We start from the raw sequence: 21,886 nt of genomic DNA, 5'->3' as shown, positions 1-21,886 counted from the left end.
CGACAGAGCAAGACTCCATTTCTAAATAAATAAATAAACAAATAACTGACTTCAATGATTAACTGCTTCATGCCTTCTGCTGGGGATGACAGTGTCTTATCCAGCCTATCTAAATAGTTGTTCTTATTGACAAACATATCTCTCTTGTGACAATGGATTTGTCACGCATAATAGCTTGATAACCACTAAGCATTCAAATCATCAAATGAATTATTCTTCTTTATTATTTCACACTCACCAAACATATTTATCATTATAAACTTGGGTTCCCAAAGCTTTCTTGCAGCCAGGGAATAAACACCAAAGGCCAATATCAAGTTCTGATCCACTTGATTCTTGCTCTAGATGGGTAGGTATTTTTTTGTTTTATATTTTAAATCACTCTCCATGTATAAAATTAGCCCTGGGACACCAAAAATATCAAGTTTCTGGACCTGCCAAGCTGGGCTAAGTTGATGCTATAACGGTAGCCCTGTCTGAAGATCCCATTGCCTGTCTTTCACCCAGGTACCCCTACAAACATTAATGTTCATTGGGTCAATGCATATTATGTTTCTAAAAATAGAGCCAAGGAGCCAAGGTTCTCAGAGCCTTTGAAGGAAAGGAAATTGAGAAGAGAGGAATTTAGACATCCAGTAGTTTTAATAAATATTGAGTGAATGGAAAATTTTACTTTGACATAAATATGGACAATTGTCATGTTAAGCATGTTTTCCAACAACTTGCTGTTTCTATGAAGTAGGAAATGTCTGTGAGCAGATTCATCCTTCAGCAACTTGTTCAGATTTGCACCTGACCTCTTCTATACAACAGCTGTCAAGGAAACCTATATTGATTTCCTACCATGTATTTTTATCACAGTGCAAGAGGCAAGTAGCAACATATCAAAACTGCTCTCTGGAGAAAGTGATTATTATAATTTTTTGTTTATTTTGCTTTCCCTGTAGTTCAAAACTCCTTTGGGTACTCTCCAGTGTGTATTGAGATTGCCGACCCTCACTCTCTACTAAAGGTCACTGAGGTTGCTCCCCACAACATGCCACCTTTAAGTCCCCAGGGATTTTGAGAAGCCTAGGCATGCAGACCAGTGGACTCTTTCCAGTCTGCAGCAGCTGAGAGAGTACCATGGAGAGTGAGGCAGAGCTGAGCCAAGTGAGGACCTGCTGGACTCTGGTACAGCTAGGCTCGGGGGAGCCACATAATTAGTACAAACATCATTGTATTGAGACACCTCTCCAGCTCTGTTTATTTTGCATATAAACCTAGCCATTAGGTTCAACACACATTTGTTAAACATCTGTGCTGAATCAGACCACATCCAAGGCACAAGGGCAATAAGGCAATATTCTTTTACAGCTTTGTAGTTCCCTAAAGCACTTTTTACATGCTTTATCTCAGTCAACTTTGTGAAATTAAACAGTGCACATATTAGTGCTGCATTTCCATCTTACAAATGGGGAAGCTGAGAATACAAACGGTTGAGTCATTTACCTAGGGTTTTACAGTTAATAGGGTGTTCTGGAGCAAAATCCAGGGATTTGATTTTTATTCAATACTCTATTTGACCAATTGCCATTTGGCATTTAATTAGAAGGTGTTTCAGATCCTTGGTATGTGCAGGAGAGAGACACTACTTTCTTTGCTTATAATTCTTTATTGTGAGTGCCACAGATAAGATGACCAATAGGGGTTCATGTTAGTACTGCTTAATTCTAAGAGATAATTTTCATCTCTGACCATTTAATAGTTTTCTCCAGATTTAGTTGTTAGTTTATTTATTTGCACACAATTTATTTGTTGAATCAGATACTTTGCCAACAAAGTAAGATCTAAAATTCTGAATTGGAATACTTAGAATTTTTGAATGCCCAAAGTACATGTTTTCTGTTGCAAATATTTTGGTTCATGGTTATAGCCAAATTGGAATTGAATTCTATATTGCCTTATAGCCTATAATTATTTCTAATAATACCACAAATTCCTAGAGGAGAGCAACCATACCATGGCTCTGGGAGTGTGGCCAGGACTAACAATATTTGCTGAATGGAATTTAAATTATGGCTGACCTTGCTACTCCCTAAATGGGAAGCATTAGAACTAATTGTTAAGCATCAATCTAGAGCAAGGCAGACTTCTGTGAGAAATCTGCTTCTACCACTAATCTTAGGCAGGTTATATAAACCAACTAAGCCCCATGTCCCTCATTAGAAAATGGGGATGCTAATGCCCATCTCTGAAGCCTTTTATAAGAATTAAATGAGAAGCCTGGTATATGGTGAGAATATAATAAGTGGTAGGTCTTATTATCAAGACCACTTTCTTGGGTCTTTCAAGAGGTCCTTCTGTCTTCTCCTGTAATAGTGCGATGTTTCTTTTCACTGTCACAAACTGAAAGGTCAGAGTTCCAGAGCAAATTACTCATGGAGCAGCCACCAAAGAGGGCCTTGTATTTGCTGAAAATAAATGAGTAAGTATTTGCAATAATGCTGACTATATAATGGAGAGAGTTGATTCTTTTCTCTCTCGATTTTATTTTGTTTAGTGTTAATGTTGGTTGGTGAAAAATGGCTGCTTCAAATTAGATATTACTTTGAATAATTAGATTCCCTTTATAAAGCTATGATAAATTAATTACTGCTATAGGAAAACAGATGTTTTAAAGGGCATAAAGTAGGACTCTGAATGCTTCACATAGTTCTCTAAACTGGTTTTGTTAAATATTATCCGTATTTATGAGAGAGGCAAAATTAACCCCAGTTTTGAGGGATGTAATAGCATTTGAGAATTCAATCAGATGATCTCTTCGGGCTAACAATGAGTGAAATAAAAACTAGAGCACCTGCCATTTATGACCAAAAATCTCAAGAGGTAACTATAACGCCACATGCATGGTTTTGACACACCGAGTTTTTTAAAACAAATTTTCATCTGCTTATTTTATTCCTAAAGCTAAGAATGTTAAAGTATTTAAAAAGAGGTCTGTTTCTCTCATTGTATAATTATGACAAAGAAAAAAGATCATCTTTTTGCAAACTTCTTAGGTTCCTCACTTCAATGGATTTATTCTTTGAGCAGAAATTATATTTACCAGTGAGACTGTAAATGGCATTCTCTGATTCTGTTTCTTATAACTTCCTTTTTTTTTTTTTAAACAATAAGCACATAGTACAGTAATTTAAGAATTAGGAACAATTTTTTTAGTTGTTATTTTTATTTTAGTTTCTCGATGAAAAACAAAAAGCAGTGTGGGCAGAGGACCATGCCACCTTCACAAAGGCTGGACTAAGAATGTGCCATTGGGAAAAGGACTCAGAGCTGTTGGGAGCTGATCCCACCTAAGGTTGTTGAACCCCAAACCTGGTAATGTGGACTACTGGGCAATAAGAAATATCTAAATGTCTATTATGTGCCTAATTTCAGTCAGGTTTGTATGGCTATTGTAGCATTTATGCATGACTGTAATTCTCAGACTAAAGAACAGTGCCCAGTACACAGTGGGTGCTCAGTAAATATTCACCCAGTAAACAATGCAGAGCTAAAGAAGGTCAGCAATTATTATCCTTCAAAACAGGGGAAGTCTGAGTCACTTCCTTCCTGAGAAGGCAGAAGAGGGTTTGCCCTCTGAAAGTACAGTAGTTGATTCTGAAGTAGGAATCAAATTAAGCAGAAACATTGATGCACATGACTTTAAAAACTATTAAGTTTTCATTGTATTTTTTCTTCTCACAAAGGACTCTAGAATAATAGAATATACAGATAAGGAAAGAGAAGAAATATGTTAAAAGAAATATTGTTATGACACAGGTATATAATTTTTCAGATGATTATGCAAGCCATATAATTAACATATATATATATATATTTCTTTTACAGAAACTGGAACCATACCATTTTGTAATTTTTTTGCTTTGTCACCAGATATTCCCCTGCCACATTATTTCAATGACCATGTACAGTACACCAAATGGATGTACACTGATTTATTTACCAACATCCTTGTTACACATTAAGAAAATATTGCAATGCACATGTGATACCCATCACAATAGAATACTTAACAGATTATAGTGATCTCGCAACTATAAAGAATTTGCCTTACGTTACTTTTCCTGAAGTAGCAATGGGACTGAATTCATTCACTGGAGAGAGAGAAGGAGTCTGTGTCTGCCCAGGGCAGTGCTAACTGGCCGGTGAAAAAACAAAACCCAGGGTTCTTGGGACTTGGGCAATAGAGAACACATTGTCGTAAGAAAATCAAGTTAATTTTTTGAAGCTGAAAGGAACTTTAGAAATAGTCAATTGTTATACCCTTAATTAACTTTTCAGGTTCCTGGAGAGGTTAATTTTTTTTTTTTTTTTTGGCAGAGTCTTGCGCTGTTGGCCAGGCTAGAGTGTGTTGGCCTGATCTCCCACTCACTGCAACCTCCACTTCCCAGGTTCAAGCAATTCTAGTGCCTCAGATTCCTGAGTAGCTGGGATTAAAAGCGTGTGCTACCACACCTGGCTAATTTCTGTAACTTTAGTAGAGATGGGCATTCACCAGTAGAGATGTTGGCCAGGCTGGTCAACTCCTGACCTCAAGTGATTTGCTCGCCTCCACCTCCCAAAGTGCTGGGATTATAGGCATGAGCCCCGAACCCAGTCTAAATGTTTTTTTGCTAAAGCTAAATTTTAGAACTCCTCTTAGATCTCCTCACCTGGTACTATTGGTAGGTTTCTGCAATCACATAGAGGTTTAATACTTTTATAATTCAAGACTCTGCGTAAATGGGACTTTGGTCCCCACAATCACATTCTAAGTTCAAGTCCAGCTAACTTATGCAGGGCTTTCAACAGCATGATCCTAGCTGCTTCTGCAACCCTTAGCTAAAAATCCCCATCCAAACCTAGAAAACATGCTAAGTGAAAGAAGCCAGACACAAAAAGCCACATATTGAATTATTCCATTTATATAAAATGTCCAGAATAGGCAAATCCATAGAAACAGAAAGTACATTCGTGGTTGCCAGGGGATGAGAGAAAGGGAAATGGGAGTGACTGTTTAATGGGCATAAGGCTTCTTTTTGGGGTGATGAAAATACAAACAGTCCCCGACTTATGATGGTTCCATTTGACTTAGGATGTTTCAAATTTACAATGACACAAAAGTGATACACATTCAGTAGAAACCATACTTTGAGTACCCATGCAATCATTCTGTTTTTCACTTTCAGTATAGTATTCAGTAAATTCCATGAGCAATTCAACACTTTTAAAATGTATAAAATAGGCTTTGTGTTAGATGATTTTGTTCAACTGTGGGCTAACGTAAGTGTTTTGAGCACACTTAAGGTAGGCTAGGCTAAACTGTGATGTTTGGTAAATTGGATGAAACAAATGCATTTTTGACTTATTTATTGTTTTTTTGGGAGATGTAATCCCATTGTAAATTGAGGAGCATCTGTATTCTATAATTAGATAGTGATGATGGTTGCACAGTATTGTGAATATGTTAAACAATCACTGAATTGCACACTTTAAAATGGTGAATTTTATGTTATGTGAATTTTATCTCAAGTGAATTAAAAAACAAAAAAACTGTCCTGCCTGTGTCAATGAAGATAAGAGACAGAACAATCAGATGGGTTAGTAGAGACTGCTAAGGAGTTGCCCCATTGTGAACTCTTCCTGGGAAGGACATGCAGTACCTCCCGCAGAATACCCACATTCTATCTTCCCATTTCCAGCTAAGTAAAGAGAGCAACCAGAGAAACAAGCCACAAGCTGACATATGCCTCCTGAAGTTCAGAAAGCACAGAAGCTGGAGTATGAGTTCTGAGTTTCCCCTGAAAACGTGTCTCCATATAATGAAAGACATAGGATTGGGTGAGAGATCTGGTTCTATAACAAATCTTGGGCAATTTACAAAAACCAAGTGGAGCAGACCAAGAGAAGAACAGGATGCTGTAGAAGCCGAGTGCCCTTCCATAGTCGGTAGGCAAAGGTATGTGTTTCTTGTGGGTTCAAGCTAAGTCATACCGTAAAAATCCTATTAAGAGTGCTGCCCGCCAGAGTGAGGAGATTCCACAGGAAGCTCCTGCATGCGGCTATCAGGGACCGCACTGAACTCCATCTCCAAAGAACACCCAGCGTGCCTCATGCCAAAAAGAGAGGAAACAAGATATCTGCCAGTGTATAAATTCCACCTGATTACAGGAGGCATGCTAGCATCAAAGGAAATAAAGAATGTGAAAGCCCTTCTTCAGACATAAAATGCTATTGAAGTGTTAATTATTGTAAAAATGACTTAGAATCATCAAACATGTGCTATTAACATTTTCTTGTCTCCTGTCTCTAATTCTTTAAGTCTTTGATTACAACCTGATATAATTCTGGAAATCACAAGGCTAGAGAGAACTCCTGCAATTTCACCAACTCAAATCACTGTCTCCAGGCAGAAGGTATTTCCAAACCCAGCTAGACACTCACATGACCACACACCCTTCTTAGCATACTAGTTTCAGAATTATGTCCAGTGTCAAGCCACATTCTACAATCCCTTAGAGTCATTACCGAATGGTCAAAAATGCCAATGTATTATGTCATGTGGAAGAGGCCAGAGGAATATCTATCGCATCCTATTTTAAACTCCTGAGAAGGCAACTCAACCATCTGTCTTGGCAACCCATTCTAGGTTGGAAACACCCTGGCAGAAATGTCTCTCTTCTGTTTAATCTAAATCCTTCAAATAGAACCTTGAGATAATTGCATCCCATTTCATTTTCAAATAATTTGGAACACAGTTGTTTACCATCTGAGTTATAGGATTATATAATGTCACAGGGCTGTGGTGGGCAATAAATGACATAGCTCAGTGTCTGGCACAGTGTAATAGCTGTGAAAACACATAATAATGGCTCAGTACATATTTATTATTACCATCATTACATGTGTAAGGACTCTGTAACAACTCAAAATAATTTAAGCTAATAAAGGGGGGTGAGATAGAAAATATAATTAAAAAGGAAGTAAAAATATCCAGTGGCCTTCAGGTACTACCAGATCCAGGACTCAAAGAATGTTGGCAGGGCTCTTATTTCCCTTTCTTCCCCTTGGTTTTTAAGACACGCTTTTAAAGTATAAGATAAGGACAGCAACCAGCAGATTCAGGTGGGGTAAAACATATCTTAACCACTTTGAATAGGTTCTCTATTCATCAGTTCATGTATCAAAAATTTATTGAATGTGAACATTAAGCAGGGTTCTAGGAGCTGAGAATACAGCAATGTCCAAGACAGATAAAACTGCTGCCCTCTCGGAATTTACCTCCTAGTGGAAAGAGGGAATCTGTTAGAAGAAAGGAAAGGGATGCCAGAAAGATAAAAATGTTATCCTCCACAAAATAAGGTCATATTTTATACCTTAAGGTCAACTCTTATCTTTCTTTCCTCCCAGCTAGTAAACTCAATCCTTTTACAACCTTCTTCCCCTTTCACCAACATGTGAAACTCCCCAGATCAGGTCTTCAAATGGATAAATAGCCTTGTCTATGGATTTTGAGTGCATTTAGTTTACTTATGCTGTGCAGTCTCTGCATAGTGTTTCTACAATATGCCTGTAGCTATAATAATAAAACCTTCCTGTTTTCATTTTTTAAATCACTTATTCTTTTTAGACTATTTTTGCACTAAATACAGGTCTTTCTTCTGCCTTCATGGTTTCCTTTAAATAGGATGTTAATTAACTAGTAAAATCCTACAAAAACCTGGTCATTTATTAGTCATTTAAAAAGTATACCTCTGAGCAATTTTAATTCTAATCCTCTGTGTTAACCATTCTAAATCTATAAAATTGAAGGCCAGGAGACCAAGTTTTTTGATAATCCCCGCCCACGAAGTGTGGCCTAATACTAGAAAATCTCAACCTCTGCCTCTCCCCTGGAAGTGCACAGTGAGGAATGCTTGCACGAAGCATTTAAGCTGAATTCTTATGCTAAAATTCAACTTCTCATGAAACAAATTGATCTGAATCAACCTGTCCTCCTCTGAAAATGTCTAGATTTATCAGCGCTATCCCGGTTTTATTCCACAAACAATTCTATTTAAATTAGTTGTTGGTCTAACAGATCTGAACAACCATAGCAATCATTCATGGACTATGTAGAAAACGACTTTCACTAAATTCAAGACTGCTCATCACTAAATTCAAGATTGCTCAAGTGAAAAGGTGCGGGGGGAGGGGAGGAAGAGTTGGTTGTCCTCATCATTTTTATTTTTAAGTAATATTACAAGTTATCTGGCCAGCCCCAACTGTTTTCTAAATTTGGTTGCTTTTCATTCCATTCTACTGTGGTTGGCATCTTTTGTCAGAGCATTAATTTATTTCTTTTAATCCAGATATAATGGCCAAATGGGCCATTTGGCTCCATCAAATCCCATCGTTAAAACTTATCTTGGAATTAAACAAAAATGGATTTTTAATTGTAGAGCTCATCAGCCTCACAGCCTCCACCTCATTACTGAATCGCCCTTTCGGTTTGCACCTTCCGCGCCTACTGAACCAAACACAGTGCGCAAGTCGGCGGCGGCATCTCTGGAAGGGATGCAGAGCCTCCGCGCACAGACCCCTTAAGTTCCTGTCCCGCGCGCGTCCGAAGCACGCTTGCAAAAGACGGGGAGGTGGCGGGGACAGAGAGAAGAGACAGAGAGAGAACGAAAGAAAAAAGAGAAGAGGGAAAGTAGAACAGAGAACAAAGAAAAAGAAACAAAGGTCTGCTTTGGGTTATTATTATTATTTAGGTTAATACCCTTATCTTTGCACTCCAGCCGGAAGGTCGACTCCAAGCCTTCTTGCCTGCCCTCCTGCTTCTTGAATTGGACACCATCCCTGTTGCCGCCTCCAGAGTTAGGAAAGGGACAGAACTTTCTGAGGGAGGTGAGGGGTGTCCCCGCGGCGTTTTGCCGGTTACTTCCTCCCGGCAGAGATCTCTGTGGGGAGGAAACATTCCCGACTTCCCTCCCCGGGACCTCCTCCCCAAATGCGAGCGGGGACGTCAGGCTGCTTCTGGGTTTATTTTATAAACCCTGACAGTCAATTGCACTTGGCGCCGGCAAAGCCTCCATGGCCCTCGCCCCAAAGCAAAGCTGTAATAGGTCCGAGGACTCCATGGTCTGGGTGGCGAAGTGGGTCTCCAAGGGCGAGACCCCCCTCCCTCGGTGGCTGGGCGTGTCCCCTTTAGCCTTCCTGGACCCATTCCCTCCCGGCTTGGAGCTGGACGAACGGACGTAATAGGTAGTCGAGCCGGTGGGGGCGTCTTGACCCCAGGACGAGAGTCTGGGCCTCGGGTGTGGAGCCCTGCCTCCTCCCCGCTCTGCTCGGCCGTTCCAGAGGTCCAGGTGGGGGCGGGAGGAGGAAGGCGGGAAGAGGCGGCGAGGCCGCGGGGCGGGATGAGGGGGCGCCGGCCGCCTCTCGGATTGGCTGCGCTGCCGCCCCCTCCGCATCGCGCGCCCCCTCCGCACCGCGCGCCCCCCACCACGCGCCCAGCCGGCTCCCTCCCGCAGGCTCCGAGCTGCTGCCCGCGAAAGGCAGGACGCGCAGGGTTGGGACCGGCCCCCCAGCCCCGCTCCCGGCCCCGGGCGCGCGGGCACCCCGGGTCCTGCAGCCTCCCGAGCGCGGAGAGGCGGGGCCGTCCGCTCCCGCCCGGCTGCCCGCGCCCCATCCCGTCCCGCGGCCCCAGCTCCAGGAGCCGGGCGCCCTGCGCGAGGGCACTCGGCTGCCAGAGCGCCGAGGCAGTACCTTTAGCCTGCGATGAGAGGAACCCGGGAGAGCCCCCGGGAGCCCACGGAGAGCTTGGCTGCTGCGCCCAGGGTTACTGCTGCCGCCGCGGCTGCTTGAAACTCCTCAAAGTTGAGAGCCGGCGAGAGGCTGCCGCCCGCCGGGAGCCTGAGGGAAAGGAAGTCGGAAGGTGCAAGAGCGACAGACACTGACGCGCAGACCTTCGGAAGGCACCGCGTCGGCAGCCTCCCCGGAGCCAGCCAGGCTCCTCAGCTCTGTGAGTTATTTTCTGGATGGGTGCTTGCTAAGCCTTTCCGTTTAATTGTTTGTAGGCTACGTTTGCGTATAGTTGTGTCTGTTGAAGGAAGTTAAAAAAAAAAAAAAAAAAACGCAGGCTGCACCTTAGGAAAAAAATGAGTTTTTGATGGTGGGTGAAACGGTGGGTTGTATGGAGAGAATGTGACTGTAAATGTCTATTAGCAGGACTAACCCAGGAAAGAATAAATTTAACAGTAAAGAGGAAACACAGAGCTCCCCAGTGTGAAATAAAATCCATTTCAAAAGTTATTGGAAAGAAAGTAGGGTATGGCTCTTATGGGCTAACTAGTGGTAGTCAGCTTCTGCTTTTTACCCCCTCCTAAATATTAATTGTTTGCCAGGTTCACTGGTGGGAGGCTGAGCCGGTGGAAAAGACACCGGGAAGAGACTCAGAGGCGACCATAATGTCGTTACGTGTACACACACTGCCCACCCTGCTTGGAGCCGTGAGACCGGGCTGCAGGGAGCTGCTGTGTTTGCTGGTGATCACAGTGACTGTGGGCCCTGGCACCTCTGGGGTGTGCCCCACCGCTTGCATCTGTGCCACTGACATCGTCAGCTGCACCAACAAAAACCTGTCCAAGGTGCCTGGGAACCTTTTCAGACTGATTAAGAGACTGGACCTGAGTTATAACAGAATTGGGCTTCTGGATTCTGAGTGGATTCCAGTATCATTTGCAAAGCTGAACACCCTAATTATTCGTCATAACAACATCACCAGCATTTCCACCGGCAGTTTTTCCACAACTCCAAATTTGAAGTGTCTTGACTTATCGTCCAATAAGCTGAAGACGGTGAAAAATGCTGTATTTCAAGAGTTGAAGGTTCTGGAAGTGCTTCTGCTTTACAACAATCACATTTCCTATCTTGATCCTTCAGCGTTTGGAGGCCTCTCCCAGTTGCAGAAACTCTACTTAAGTGGAAATTTTCTCACACAGTTTCCAATGGATTTGTATGTTGGAAGGTTCAAGCTGGCAGAACTCATGTTTTTAGATGTTTCTTATAACCGAATTCCTTCCATGCCAATGCACCATATAAATTTAGTGCCAGGAAAACAGCTGAGAGGCATCTACCTTCATGGAAACCCATTTGTCTGTGACTGTTCCCTATACTCCTTGCTGGTGTTTTGGTATCGTAGGCACTTTAGCTCAGTGATGGATTTTAAGAACGATTACACCTGTCGCCTGTGGTCTGACTCCAGGCACTCGCGTCAGGTACTTCTGCTCCAGGATAGCTTTATGAATTGCTCTGACAGCATCATCAATGGTTCCTTTCGTGCGCTTGGCTTTATTCATGAAGCTCAGGTAGGGGAAAGACTGCTTGTCCACTGTGACAGCAAGGCAGGTAATGCAAATACCGATTTCATCTGGGTGGGTCCAGATAACAGACTGCTAGAGCCGGATAAAGAGATGGAAAACTTTCATGTGTTTCACAATGGAAGTTTGGTTATAGAAAGCCCTCGTTTTGAGGATGCTGGAGTGTATTCTTGTATCGCAATGAATAGGCAACGCCTGTTAAATGAAACTGTGGACGTCACAATAAATGTGAGCAATTTCACTGTAAGCAGATCTCATGCTCATGAGACATTTAACACAGCTTTTACCACTCTTGCTGCTTGCGTGGCCAGTATAGTTTTGGTACTTTTGTACCTCTATCTGACTCCGTGTCCCTGCAAGTGTAAAACCAAGAGACAAAAAAATATGCTACACCAAAGCAATGCTCATTCATCGATTCTCAGTCCTGGCCCCGCTAGTGATGCCTCCGCGGATGAACGGAAGGCAGGTGCAGGTAAAAGAGTGGTGTTTTTGGAACCCCTGAAGGACACTGCAGCAGGGCAGAACGGGAAAGTCAGGCTCTTTCCCAGCGAGGCAGTGATAGCTGAGGGCATCCTGAAGTCCACGAGGGGGAAATCTGACTCAGATTCAGTCAATTCAGTGTTTTCTGATACACCTTTTGTGGCATCCACTTAATTTGTGCCTATATTTGTATGATGTCATAATTTAATCTCTTCATATTTAACTTTGTGTGTGCTCTGCAAAATAAACAGAGGACAGAAATTGTGTTGGTTTGTTTTTTGAAATACAATCAAATGGTCTCTTAACATGATTGGTAGGAGATGAGGTAAAGCACTTTAGTTCCTCAATGTGCCAGAGAAAGATGGGGTTGTTTTCCAAAGATTAAGTTCTAGATGACAATATCTTAGTCTTTAGCACTATTGATAATTTCAGAGCAGGCCCAGAGGTAATGTGACTCCCATTGTCACTTTATTTACGGTATTGAAAGAAAAAATAAATTTTATGTATTCGTGTCCTTTAAAAATAGACTGTGCTACTTATTAGGACCAAAGTTGAGTTATTTTAAAGAAAAGCACTAGTGTTCAATTTCATTTTTAAAAGTTGTAGAAAGAAGAATCAAGCATCAATTAATTGTAAAGCCTAAAGCAAAGTTAGATTTGGGGATTATTCAGCCAAAATTACCATTTCAGACCAGAATGAATAGATGACACTGGTAAAATGTACTAGATAATGCCACATCCTATATGGTGTTATATAAATAGTGCAAGGAAAGTACAACTGTTTGCCTGTCTTCTTTTCATTCTGTACATTCTTTCCATTCTGTATCTTTGTAAAAAAGATTTCATTGAAAATTTAAAGTCATCATAATTTGTTGCCATAAATATGTAAGTGTCAATACCAAAATGTCTGAGTAACTTCTTAAATCTCTGTTCTAGGAAACTAATATTGGTTCATGTGCTCGTGTATATGTAAATCTTAAATTATGTGAACTATTAAATAGATCCTATTGTACTGTGCTTTGGACATCTGAATTAATGTAAATACATGTAATCTGTGACTTGATGTTTTATTTGGCTACTTAAAAACATAAATCTAAATGTTTTATGTTCTCAGATTATGCTATTTTGTATAAAGCACCACAGATAGCAAATCTCTCTCTAAAAGTCTTATAGTAAAGTTTATTTTTTTTAAGGGGGAGAGGAAGACTTTAATGTGTTGTAGATCAACTTGTACCTTCTATGTGACGTTTTACCCTGATATCATTATGCACTTTAACCAGATTCAGAAAACACTTAAACTCTTATTTTGCAACAAGTGAGAGCCCAGGAGACCTCCTTATTATCCCGTCTCTGCTATGAGGCAATCAAGTACCCTCTCTGAACCTAGGTTCCCTCAGCTGTAAAACAAAGGTTTCAAACCAGATGGTGTTTAAGGTTTCTCCCCATACTGGAATGATGATTTCTTGGTGGTCTTAGCATCATCACAGACCTATACTGGCTTTCTGAGACACTACTACATACTGAAAGAATAAAGGAATGGGATTAAGATAGACTAGCATAGCAGTGTACAGCTTGAAGGGACGTTCCACATCACCACTCCAGCTCCTTCTGTTTTCTCAGGGACAAATGAGGCCCAGAGAGAATATGGCATGTCTAAGTTCAAACAGTGGCAAGGATAGAAGGAGAGCTGGAGTTTAGCATTCTCCCTGGTGAAGATCAGACGTTCAAAGAAACAACTCCTTTTCAAGGGATGGGCATAGAAAAGGAACCAAGGATTCAGATAAAAAGTGATCAAAACATGGCAAAGGAGAATCAAGGATTCTTCTTTGGGAAAAATATTGCAGAGAAGTAGATAAAGATGGAAGATCAACCACTTACTTTGGCAGTAGTGGTTTTCTGTGAATGAATCAGTAATAAAAATAGTAATAACAATAATAATGGATGCATGGTGAGAACTCCCTAAGTGCCATGTGGGACTTTCAGTGGCAGACTGGACAGTGGGAAGTTAAGGAACAAGTAGCCAGTAAGTGTCCTTTTAGGGAACAGGATGTAGACCTGCTGCTCAGTAGCATTGAAAATGTCTTATTGGATGGTGTTAAAAATTACTAACACCTCTTAAACACAGACCTCACCCTTTGGACAATATCCTTCAGAGCCAGCGATGTTACAAGCAAGCATTTTATTCTGCTTACTGCCATTAAAATAGGAAGAATTCTGTGACTTGTAGGACCTTAGAAATCATCACCTCTTCTTCCTTTATAGAAACGCAGACTCAGGAAATGTGTTTGTTTAGGATCATACTGCTAGTCTGGACACAAGGAAAGCCACTTGATCCATGAAAGCTCTCCAGCAATGGAAGGGCTGCCACAAGGGGCCATGAATACTCTGGGAGTGTGGTAGAGCTGGGACTATCCTCTCACAGGGAAATTGGAAAGAGGATCCCTGAATTAAATCTTTTTTGGAAGGGATCCCTAAGGGTCTTCGATTCCTCAAATCCTTGATCCTATGAAAATAAGTGTTGTATTTGGCAGGGAAATATGGACAGTATTAGGGGTAGGGAGTGGCTCTCTGGCAAAATGATAGGATGAACTGAGACAGAAACTAAGATACTTATAACCAAAACAAATCAACCAAACAAACAGAAAATCCCAAACACTGAAAAGCAAAGCTGTGTTTTGAACAAAAGTAGGAAGGCATGTTGGTTTAAAAAAAAAGTATGAAACTGAATGTTGTGATGTAGAATTTTATTTTAAGTCCTTGGATGTATCAATTTTTTGATAGGAGCCTGATCACATATATTTTAAATATAGGAACAAAAGTAATTTATCCTTCTAAAATGTATCTCACTGAGACCTTTTATATAATTTTCTTTCCAAGTAATAATCTGGATTTATGTAACTGGGTTATTTTTTAAGCCACTTAGAATTTTTTATTTTATAGTTGTGAGACGTGAAAACTCACTGGAGAAATCAATCAAAGATCATAGAAGTGAAATTTTCCAAGGCTTAGAGTATTTTTGCATTATAACAAAGATACTGGGTCCACCATTCTCTGTGTACATATGATAATATATTCTATAGTTGTCAGTTAAAATTTTAAACACACTTTCAAGATCTAGAATCTGAAAGAAGGACCTAAAAGATTTTCTTATTTATAATCAATTTCTGCATTACTCTTCACTGTTCAGTCTAGACACATTAAACTATATTCATTTTTTAGCTTTAATTGCTTGAACTATTTGCATGGAAAATGTTTTTTATATTTAAACATTTTTCTAATGCTAATCAGAAGGGACGTTAAGTGAAACTTATGGGGTTGGAAACATGAGAGAAATGGGAAGACACACTACCAGTTGAAATTCCAAAAAGATATTTGATTTGGGATCATCCTGCGAAGCACTATTGAGACAGGAATACAGCCTAAGCATCCTACAGCATCATTGCTTTTCTTTTGTTTTTTTTTTTTTTTGAGACGAAGTCTTACTGTGTCGCCCAGGCTGGAGTGCACGATGTTGGCTCACTGCAACCTCTGCCTCCCAGGTTCAGGCAATTCTCCTGCCTCAGCCTCCTGAGTAGCTGGGATTACAGGCGTGTGCCACCACGCCTAGCTCATTTTTGTATTTTTAGTAGAGATGAGGTTTCACCATGTTGATCAGGCTGGTCTCGAACTCCTGACCTCATGATCCATCTGCCTCGGCCTCCCAAAGTGCTGGGATTACAGGCATGAGCCACCGCACCCGGCCCATTGCTTTTCTTTTGTCATAACTGTTGCTAGCTTGGTGTCACCTTCCATTGTCTTCTGGTTTACCAAATGATCTAGCAGTAGGTTCAAAACTAGGCTTCTCAATAGACTTCCAGGGGAAAGTTAAACAAGCAAGGGTTTCCAGCAGCTACCCCCTGCACACTCCTCAACCAAAGATTCTGATTCAAGAAGTTTGGGATAAGAACTGCCCAACTATTTTTTAAAAACTTTACTGTGACATTCTGATTCTACATATTTTGATGAAACAGATCCTGAAACGAGACCATAGCAAATTGTGTATTTGAAGCTATGTCCAAATACATTCCTCTTACTTGCTAATACATTTATTAATAAAAATTAAGATCTTAGCCCTCTAAAAATACTCTCATATATTAGAAAAACAGGAGAGTTTGATTCACGGGCACTAAATGAAACATGGAGTAAATTGGCTGTAATTCATGACTTATATTTTCTAAATTGGGGAACATGGAATAATTACTTTGAGATGACTATATTCCTGATTCTTTCATTTGTTAAAACTATTTTTAGTTTGAAGCAGCTATAACAGATTGGGTCCTAACAATGAGCTTTGGAACTTTCAAATTTGATTAGATTATAGTAAAGTGAGGACATATTCCAAGGATGTTTGAGTGCAGATTCATCTACAGGGACGCAAACTCTTCGCTTTTCCAATATATTAGAATAATGTTTTTTAAAGAAAGCACAAGATTCTTTTCATGGTTCTCTCATTCCTCCCTGCTCAAGAGCCAGACCCCCAATTCATGATTTAATTTATTATAATATGAAAGTTAGTGTGGAAAGATGAGGATTAATTTGCCCTTACAAGTATTATTGGGTGGTAATATATAAAAAGTAGAACTAAAAACCATTATAAAAACCTCTTGAATAATTGAGGGGACTGCTTAAACAGCCATTGTTGCTTGTGTATAGATGCCAGGGAAGGAAGCTCTTTTACTATAAGGACCAGAGCATGGAAAAATAGACACTTTGTTCATTTTTAAATGTGCATATGGCATTTATAGTGGTTTTAACTTATCAAGCACTTACTAAACACCAGGCACGCTGTGTGAGATCATTTATATTTATTATCATTCCTTGTTATAGCAGCCTTAAAAGATGGGAAATACTACTCTGTTACATATAGTAAAAAGCAACTCAGAAAGGATAAATCATTTTCCCAGGTGACCGAGTTAACAAACTGTTTTTATCATGATAATCATTTAAAAAATATCTCTCCACAGTACTCACATAGACGTTTAACCAGTAGAATGACTTTATAAAGCATGAGTGGAAGTAAACTCTCTACAAATGTAAGAGTTGAATGAACTAATGCTCACAGCACATCTGGGGAGAAGAGAAACGGAAGGTCAGGAGATTATAAATCATAATAAAGGTGAACATGGTTTTTTCCCTATAAAATACAATGTGTTACTAGTAGCAAAAGTTGAAATCTACCTTAGAAGAGATGAACTTGATAGACTGGTCCTTCTCCAGTCTATTGCCTCTTTTTAGTCCAGTTGCACTTCACACATGAAATTGCTTAATAAGCAAAATAAATGTCTGCTTTATCATTATAAACTATATATCAAAATATTTAAATGAATAAGTGACTAATTTCAATACTTTAAAATTAGAACATGACCCGAATTTATGGGTAAACATTCTATTTGAGGGAATATCAGATAATTTGTTTTAAATTTCTTGGAAAGTAGCAGAGACAAGTCAGACCACATGGGAGATTTTTCCCATCTAATTTAAAAAATATATTTCTTAAGATAATTTTAAAATTATTTCACAAGGTAGCCTCACTAGCTTACTTGATTAAACTTCCCTATGAGGTTAGCATATATTTTATGCTATATGTCAAATATATTTTTAAAAATTTTTTGTAGCGTCCACAGGATCTTAGCGTCATGGAGTCAAAAATCTAGGATCGAGGGTGATTACTTTGGTGATGAATGGCCAGTAGTAACCCAGAGAAGATTATTAGGCATTGCTAGATACTGTGGAAGCCATAAATGATGTATAATAACCACTTTATCCTCTTAAAGGAGATTACAGTACAACTGAGAGTGTAAACAAATAAACCTATTCAAAAGGAATGAAGAGTTAATCTATTTGTAACTATAATGGCCAATAGGAGGTGAGAAAGGAATATACTCAAAGATCTTGTTTTAACCAACTGGGCTAATGTGATACAGGTTTAAATACTACATAACCATCCCACAAATGCCACGAATATTACCGTAGCTAGATCTTGACCTGCAGCTAGCTGATGTTTTAGGGTTGTACATTACCATTCTTGATCAGATCTAGAGGAGACAGGGACCTTAAAATTTTGCACTGGTTCTCTATCTACACACACAACCGTCATTTTCATACAGTTAGGCTGAAATCTTCTAAATGTGTCCTAGCCATGGCATGCAGAATGCGAATAAAAACAATAATAACATTTCTTATATGTAAGCTCCATGCTAATGGCTTTATATATTTTATCTCACATCTGTGAGGAGGATATTATTTTTAAGTCCACTTTACAGATGGAGACACTGAGGCTTAGGAATAGATGTGATTTGCCTAAAGATCATGTAGTAAAGGAGTCAGGATTTAAACCCAGTTGTCTGGATTCAGAGCCCAGTCTTTTAATGTCTCTCTTCTAATAAACTGTAATACTTCTCAGCTCCATAAGAGGGCCTTGCTCATCGTATTCCCTTAACCCTCCCGACTCCCTTTGTCTGGCTTGAGGCTACCTTTCCTTCAGTGGGCTGGCTCTGTTTCCAGGATTCTATTCTGCCTTTCCATGCTGCAGTTCCCTTAATCCTGGCAACTCACTGCTTTGGTCCTCAAGAAATGCTGGCTTGTATTATTCTGCCTCTCTTTATATTCCCCCTTTTCCTGACTCAGATCCTCAGCTTCTAGAGGATGTGTCTTCGAGCTCTTTATCTAGTACTTATAGTACTTAGCACGTTGGATGTGTTTGCATGTCTTAGCTTTTTAATTCTATTCATTCATCCGTTCATTCATGCATTCCATAAATAGTATTGAATACCTAATGTATGCCAGTCCCTGTGCTTGACCCAGAGATCAATGATGATCAAGCTGCTCCCAGGTTTCAAAAAGAGGCAGAAATAAAATTTTATCATGGGGCCAGTGCCCTGATATAGAAATGCCCAAAGACAGGGAGGTCAGGGAAAGATTCCTGGAAGAAATAATGACCAAGTGTCAGCTTCAAGGAAGACTATGTTTAGAGAATCTGCACAGCTGAAAATGCAGGAGATGGAAGGCAAGACATGAATTCACAGGTCCATGGGAATTCTACTAAAGTGGCTCTTGGGAGACCAGAGTGCTGGTGTCCCAGGAACTATCTTATAATGAGGACCTTCGATAATTTGATTACTAGACCCTTTGGATGGGGGTTCAGAGTGAAGTTTCCTTATTTCACATTCCTCTCTCTACACTAAAAATGTAGCTGCCATGTATTCCTATTTCATAGCTCTTCAAGGAGGACGCATATGAAATTGGCTCATGTCAATGCTTATAGCATATTTTGCTAGGCTAAAAAGAGTTAGAAATATTAGCTTCTCTTGTGTAACATTGTGGGCTTAACACTGTAATGATGAAATAATCCTACTTAATTCAGTTATCACTCTATAGACCAAGACCTGTCTTAGAACCAATGTTTACCCAGGCCTCGCTGTAATTAAATTTGCATTGCTAGCTCAGATATTGATCTAAGCTAGTTTTATGAGAGTGAATGATTTGGGTGGGAAGAAACAGAAAGATGTGATTTTCAAGAAGGGAAAAAAACATCAGACTGACCTGCAGAATTAAATCACAATAGTTCAGGCTGCTTTCTGAGCATTTGTGTGCATTTTTGCCCTAACTCAGCCTGGTTAAATACTTCTCTAAAGCATTTTTGTTTGCACAAATCTTTCTCAAAGTCTAGGCATGTAGAGCTATTATAGTTTTTTTTTAAATCTGTTTTTTCAATTGTATTCTTTTTTTCATAAAAAGTATTTTGCCTGAGGTGAAAATACAATGCAAGGTCTGTGATGTGAAAGCTTAAAGAAGTTGCATTTTTTTATTTGTTCTCAGTTTTTTAATGTTCATACTTAATTATGACCTTAGGGAAGCCTTCAGCTCTCAATGTGACCTACTTCAAATCAGTGGAGAAAATAGCAAATATCTCCCCTAAGCAACCATTTATAATAACTCTGACGTTTCCCCAAAACCCAGAGGAAATGTAATGCTTGTTCCTTGGCCAAGTTTGTCAGGAGCTATTTGTGTTAATAAATCTTACTTATGTAAAGATTCAATTGAAAAGCATATAATTGACTATTGTATATAATTTGTAATAAGGACCTTAATTAGCTATAGTACAAGGTGATTTGAATGACAGATGTATTATTACATTTTTTTCTGGCTTAATTGGTCAAAATTAAGCATCTTAGGAATTTGGCAGGGTTGTTGAAAATGAAATTATATACAGCCCCATACAAGGGCTGAGGTTCCTAAACTAGAGCAGGCATTGCTCTGTAGAGATTTTCTATACACAGTGGCAAGGTGGCTGGCTAACTCCCCTGCTGTTTGTCACTTAGGGTATTCAGCTTTTAAGTACCACACACTGAGGAGATGGGAGTGTTATCTACCAGTATTAAGCACATCTCATACTTTTCTTGAATGTAGGGGCAGTTGCCAGAATTTCTGCCAGGCAATGAAGCCTCTTCCCACATTATCTAAAGATTTAGAGGAGATAGAGGCAGAGGCATTTATAGGAAGTTTTCCCTGGCTACATCTTCATCTCCTCTACTTATCTCTGGAAAAATGCTTGGAACACATGTTTATTATTTGATACCAAAACCACCTTAAAGATACTCAACTATAGTTACTTGCCCTTCAGCCTCACAACACATACTGTCTTTTTAAAGCATTAGTGAGTCCTTTATGTGCCGGGCGTTATACTATCTATGGGCATTTCCATGCAAAGTGTTTATATATGAGGCTGAAATGCCTTCCAGGTTCTTCACATGACCTTTCTCATTTCAGTCAAATGGCAATTCCGTTCTTCCAGTTGCTCAGCTCCAAAACCTTGGTGTCATCTTTGACTGCTCTTCTGCTTTTACTCCCTATACCTGATCTGCATGAACATTTTCTTGGTTCTGCCTTCAGACTATACCTGGAGTCTGAGCTCTTCTCACTACCTCCACTGGATCCCACATCCCAGCTACCAGCTAACTTCCTCCCTGGATGGTTGCAGTATCTGACTGGCCTCCCTGCATCTACCTGTCCCCTCCTGGGGTCTGTTCTTAAAGCTCAGGACCCCTCTCAGCAGAAGGCAGCTCATGCCCTTCCTCTGACTACTCACTGGAGGCACATGTAGAGATTTTAAAAACATCCGCAGTCCTGGGCTCCACTGCAGGAGATTCTGATTCACTTGGTTTAAAAGCTCCAAAGGGGATTCTAAAGTGCAGCAGTGGTTGAGCCCTTATTTAGGTCTGCCTGTGTCCACCCCAGCCAGTTCTCCACCTGCATGTCCCACCACTCTGTACCACACTCACTGTGCTCTCATTCGCCAACCTCTGTGTGCACCAAGCTGGCTACCCCTCAGGCTTCTGCCCTTCTTCTGAAACACTCCCCCTATGCTGGCCCAACTGGCTCGGCCTCCTTCAGGTCTTTGCTCAGCCTGGCCTCTGACCAGGTTAATTAAAGTCGATTCCCCCACTCAGTCCCAAGCCCTCCCACCCCATCCCATCCCTGTCACATCCATCTCCATCTGGCTCCTACATCTTTTATTACTATGTAAGTTCCACAAGGACAGGCATTTTTATCTGTTTTGTTTGGCGTTGGATCCCCAGTGCCCAGAACAGAACCTGGCCCAGTAATGATAAATATTTGTCAGAAGAATGAAAGCCTGGGAAGGAGCTGTAAGAGGGCCCACCGTAATAAACTCCGAGGTATGGAAAGGCCACAATAGGCATGGACTGTTTACAATATGGTTGATTTCCAAGTGGCACATTTTCTACTTTGCTCCATGGTTTGTGACATTCTTTACCTCCCTAAAAGAGCACACAAAGAGTTTTGCCATATTCAGTGATAAATAAGCTGTCTAAATACATCTAAGTACCCATTTAGCATGTATTTCCCAGCTGTTTAAGGCATCCCATTTGGTATTTATGAGAGGATGTCATGCTGAGTACAGAGAAGCAGGAAGCCTGATGTCTGTCTCCTCTCAGCATCTGCTAACAGAGTAATGCCAAT

The 21,886-nt window shown here is 40.3% G+C and overlaps 3 protein-coding genes across 5 annotated transcripts in view; 2 read left to right on the top strand and 1 right to left on the bottom strand.

The window, feature by feature from the left end:
* Nucleotides 1–9,020, bottom strand: part of LOC116530348 — a 132,614-nt gene extending 123,594 nt beyond the window's left edge. For both annotated transcript variants that reach the window (XM_032248404.1, XM_032248403.1), the window contains exon 1: nucleotides 8,786–9,020. In XM_032248404.1, coding sequence (XP_032104295.1) covers nucleotides 8,786–8,983 — 198 coding nt within the window. In that variant the 5' untranslated portion in view covers nucleotides 8,984–9,020. The remainder of the gene's footprint in view (nucleotides 1–8,785) is intronic.
* A 387-nt stretch (nucleotides 9,021–9,407) lies between these two features.
* LOC116530347 (basic proline-rich protein-like) lies at nucleotides 9,408–10,024 on the top strand. The gene has a single exon (XM_032248401.1). The coding sequence runs from the start codon at nucleotides 9,426–9,428 to the stop codon at nucleotides 9,963–9,965; it is 540 nt and encodes a 179-aa protein (XP_032104292.1). The 5' UTR covers nucleotides 9,408–9,425; the 3' UTR covers nucleotides 9,966–10,024.
* On the top strand, nucleotides 9,541–13,017 carry AMIGO2 (adhesion molecule with Ig like domain 2). 2 transcript variants are annotated; one of them, XR_004259953.1, is made up of 3 exons: nucleotides 9,541–10,030; nucleotides 10,413–12,156; nucleotides 12,461–13,017. XR_004259953.1 is itself a non-coding variant. In XM_032248399.1 (2 exons), the coding sequence occupies exon 2, from the start codon at nucleotides 10,476–10,478 to the stop codon at nucleotides 12,039–12,041; it is 1,566 nt and encodes a 521-aa protein (XP_032104290.1). In that variant the 5' UTR covers nucleotides 9,541–10,030; nucleotides 10,413–10,475; the 3' UTR covers nucleotides 12,042–13,017. The 2 variants fall into 2 exon arrangements, 1 of the variants encoding a protein (XP_032104290.1); XM_032248399.1 differs by having other exon boundaries at nucleotides 10,413–13,017.
* Nucleotides 13,018–21,886: the final 8,869 nt, after the last annotated feature.

This window comes from Sapajus apella, unplaced genomic scaffold, assembly GCF_009761245.1.
Source record: "Sapajus apella isolate SASKATOON/1434 unplaced genomic scaffold, GSC_monkey_1.0 scaffold66, whole genome shotgun sequence".
Classification (NCBI taxonomy): Eukaryota; Metazoa; Chordata; class Mammalia; order Primates; family Cebidae; genus Sapajus; species Sapajus apella.
This window is presented reverse-complemented; position numbering and strand designations above follow the sequence as displayed.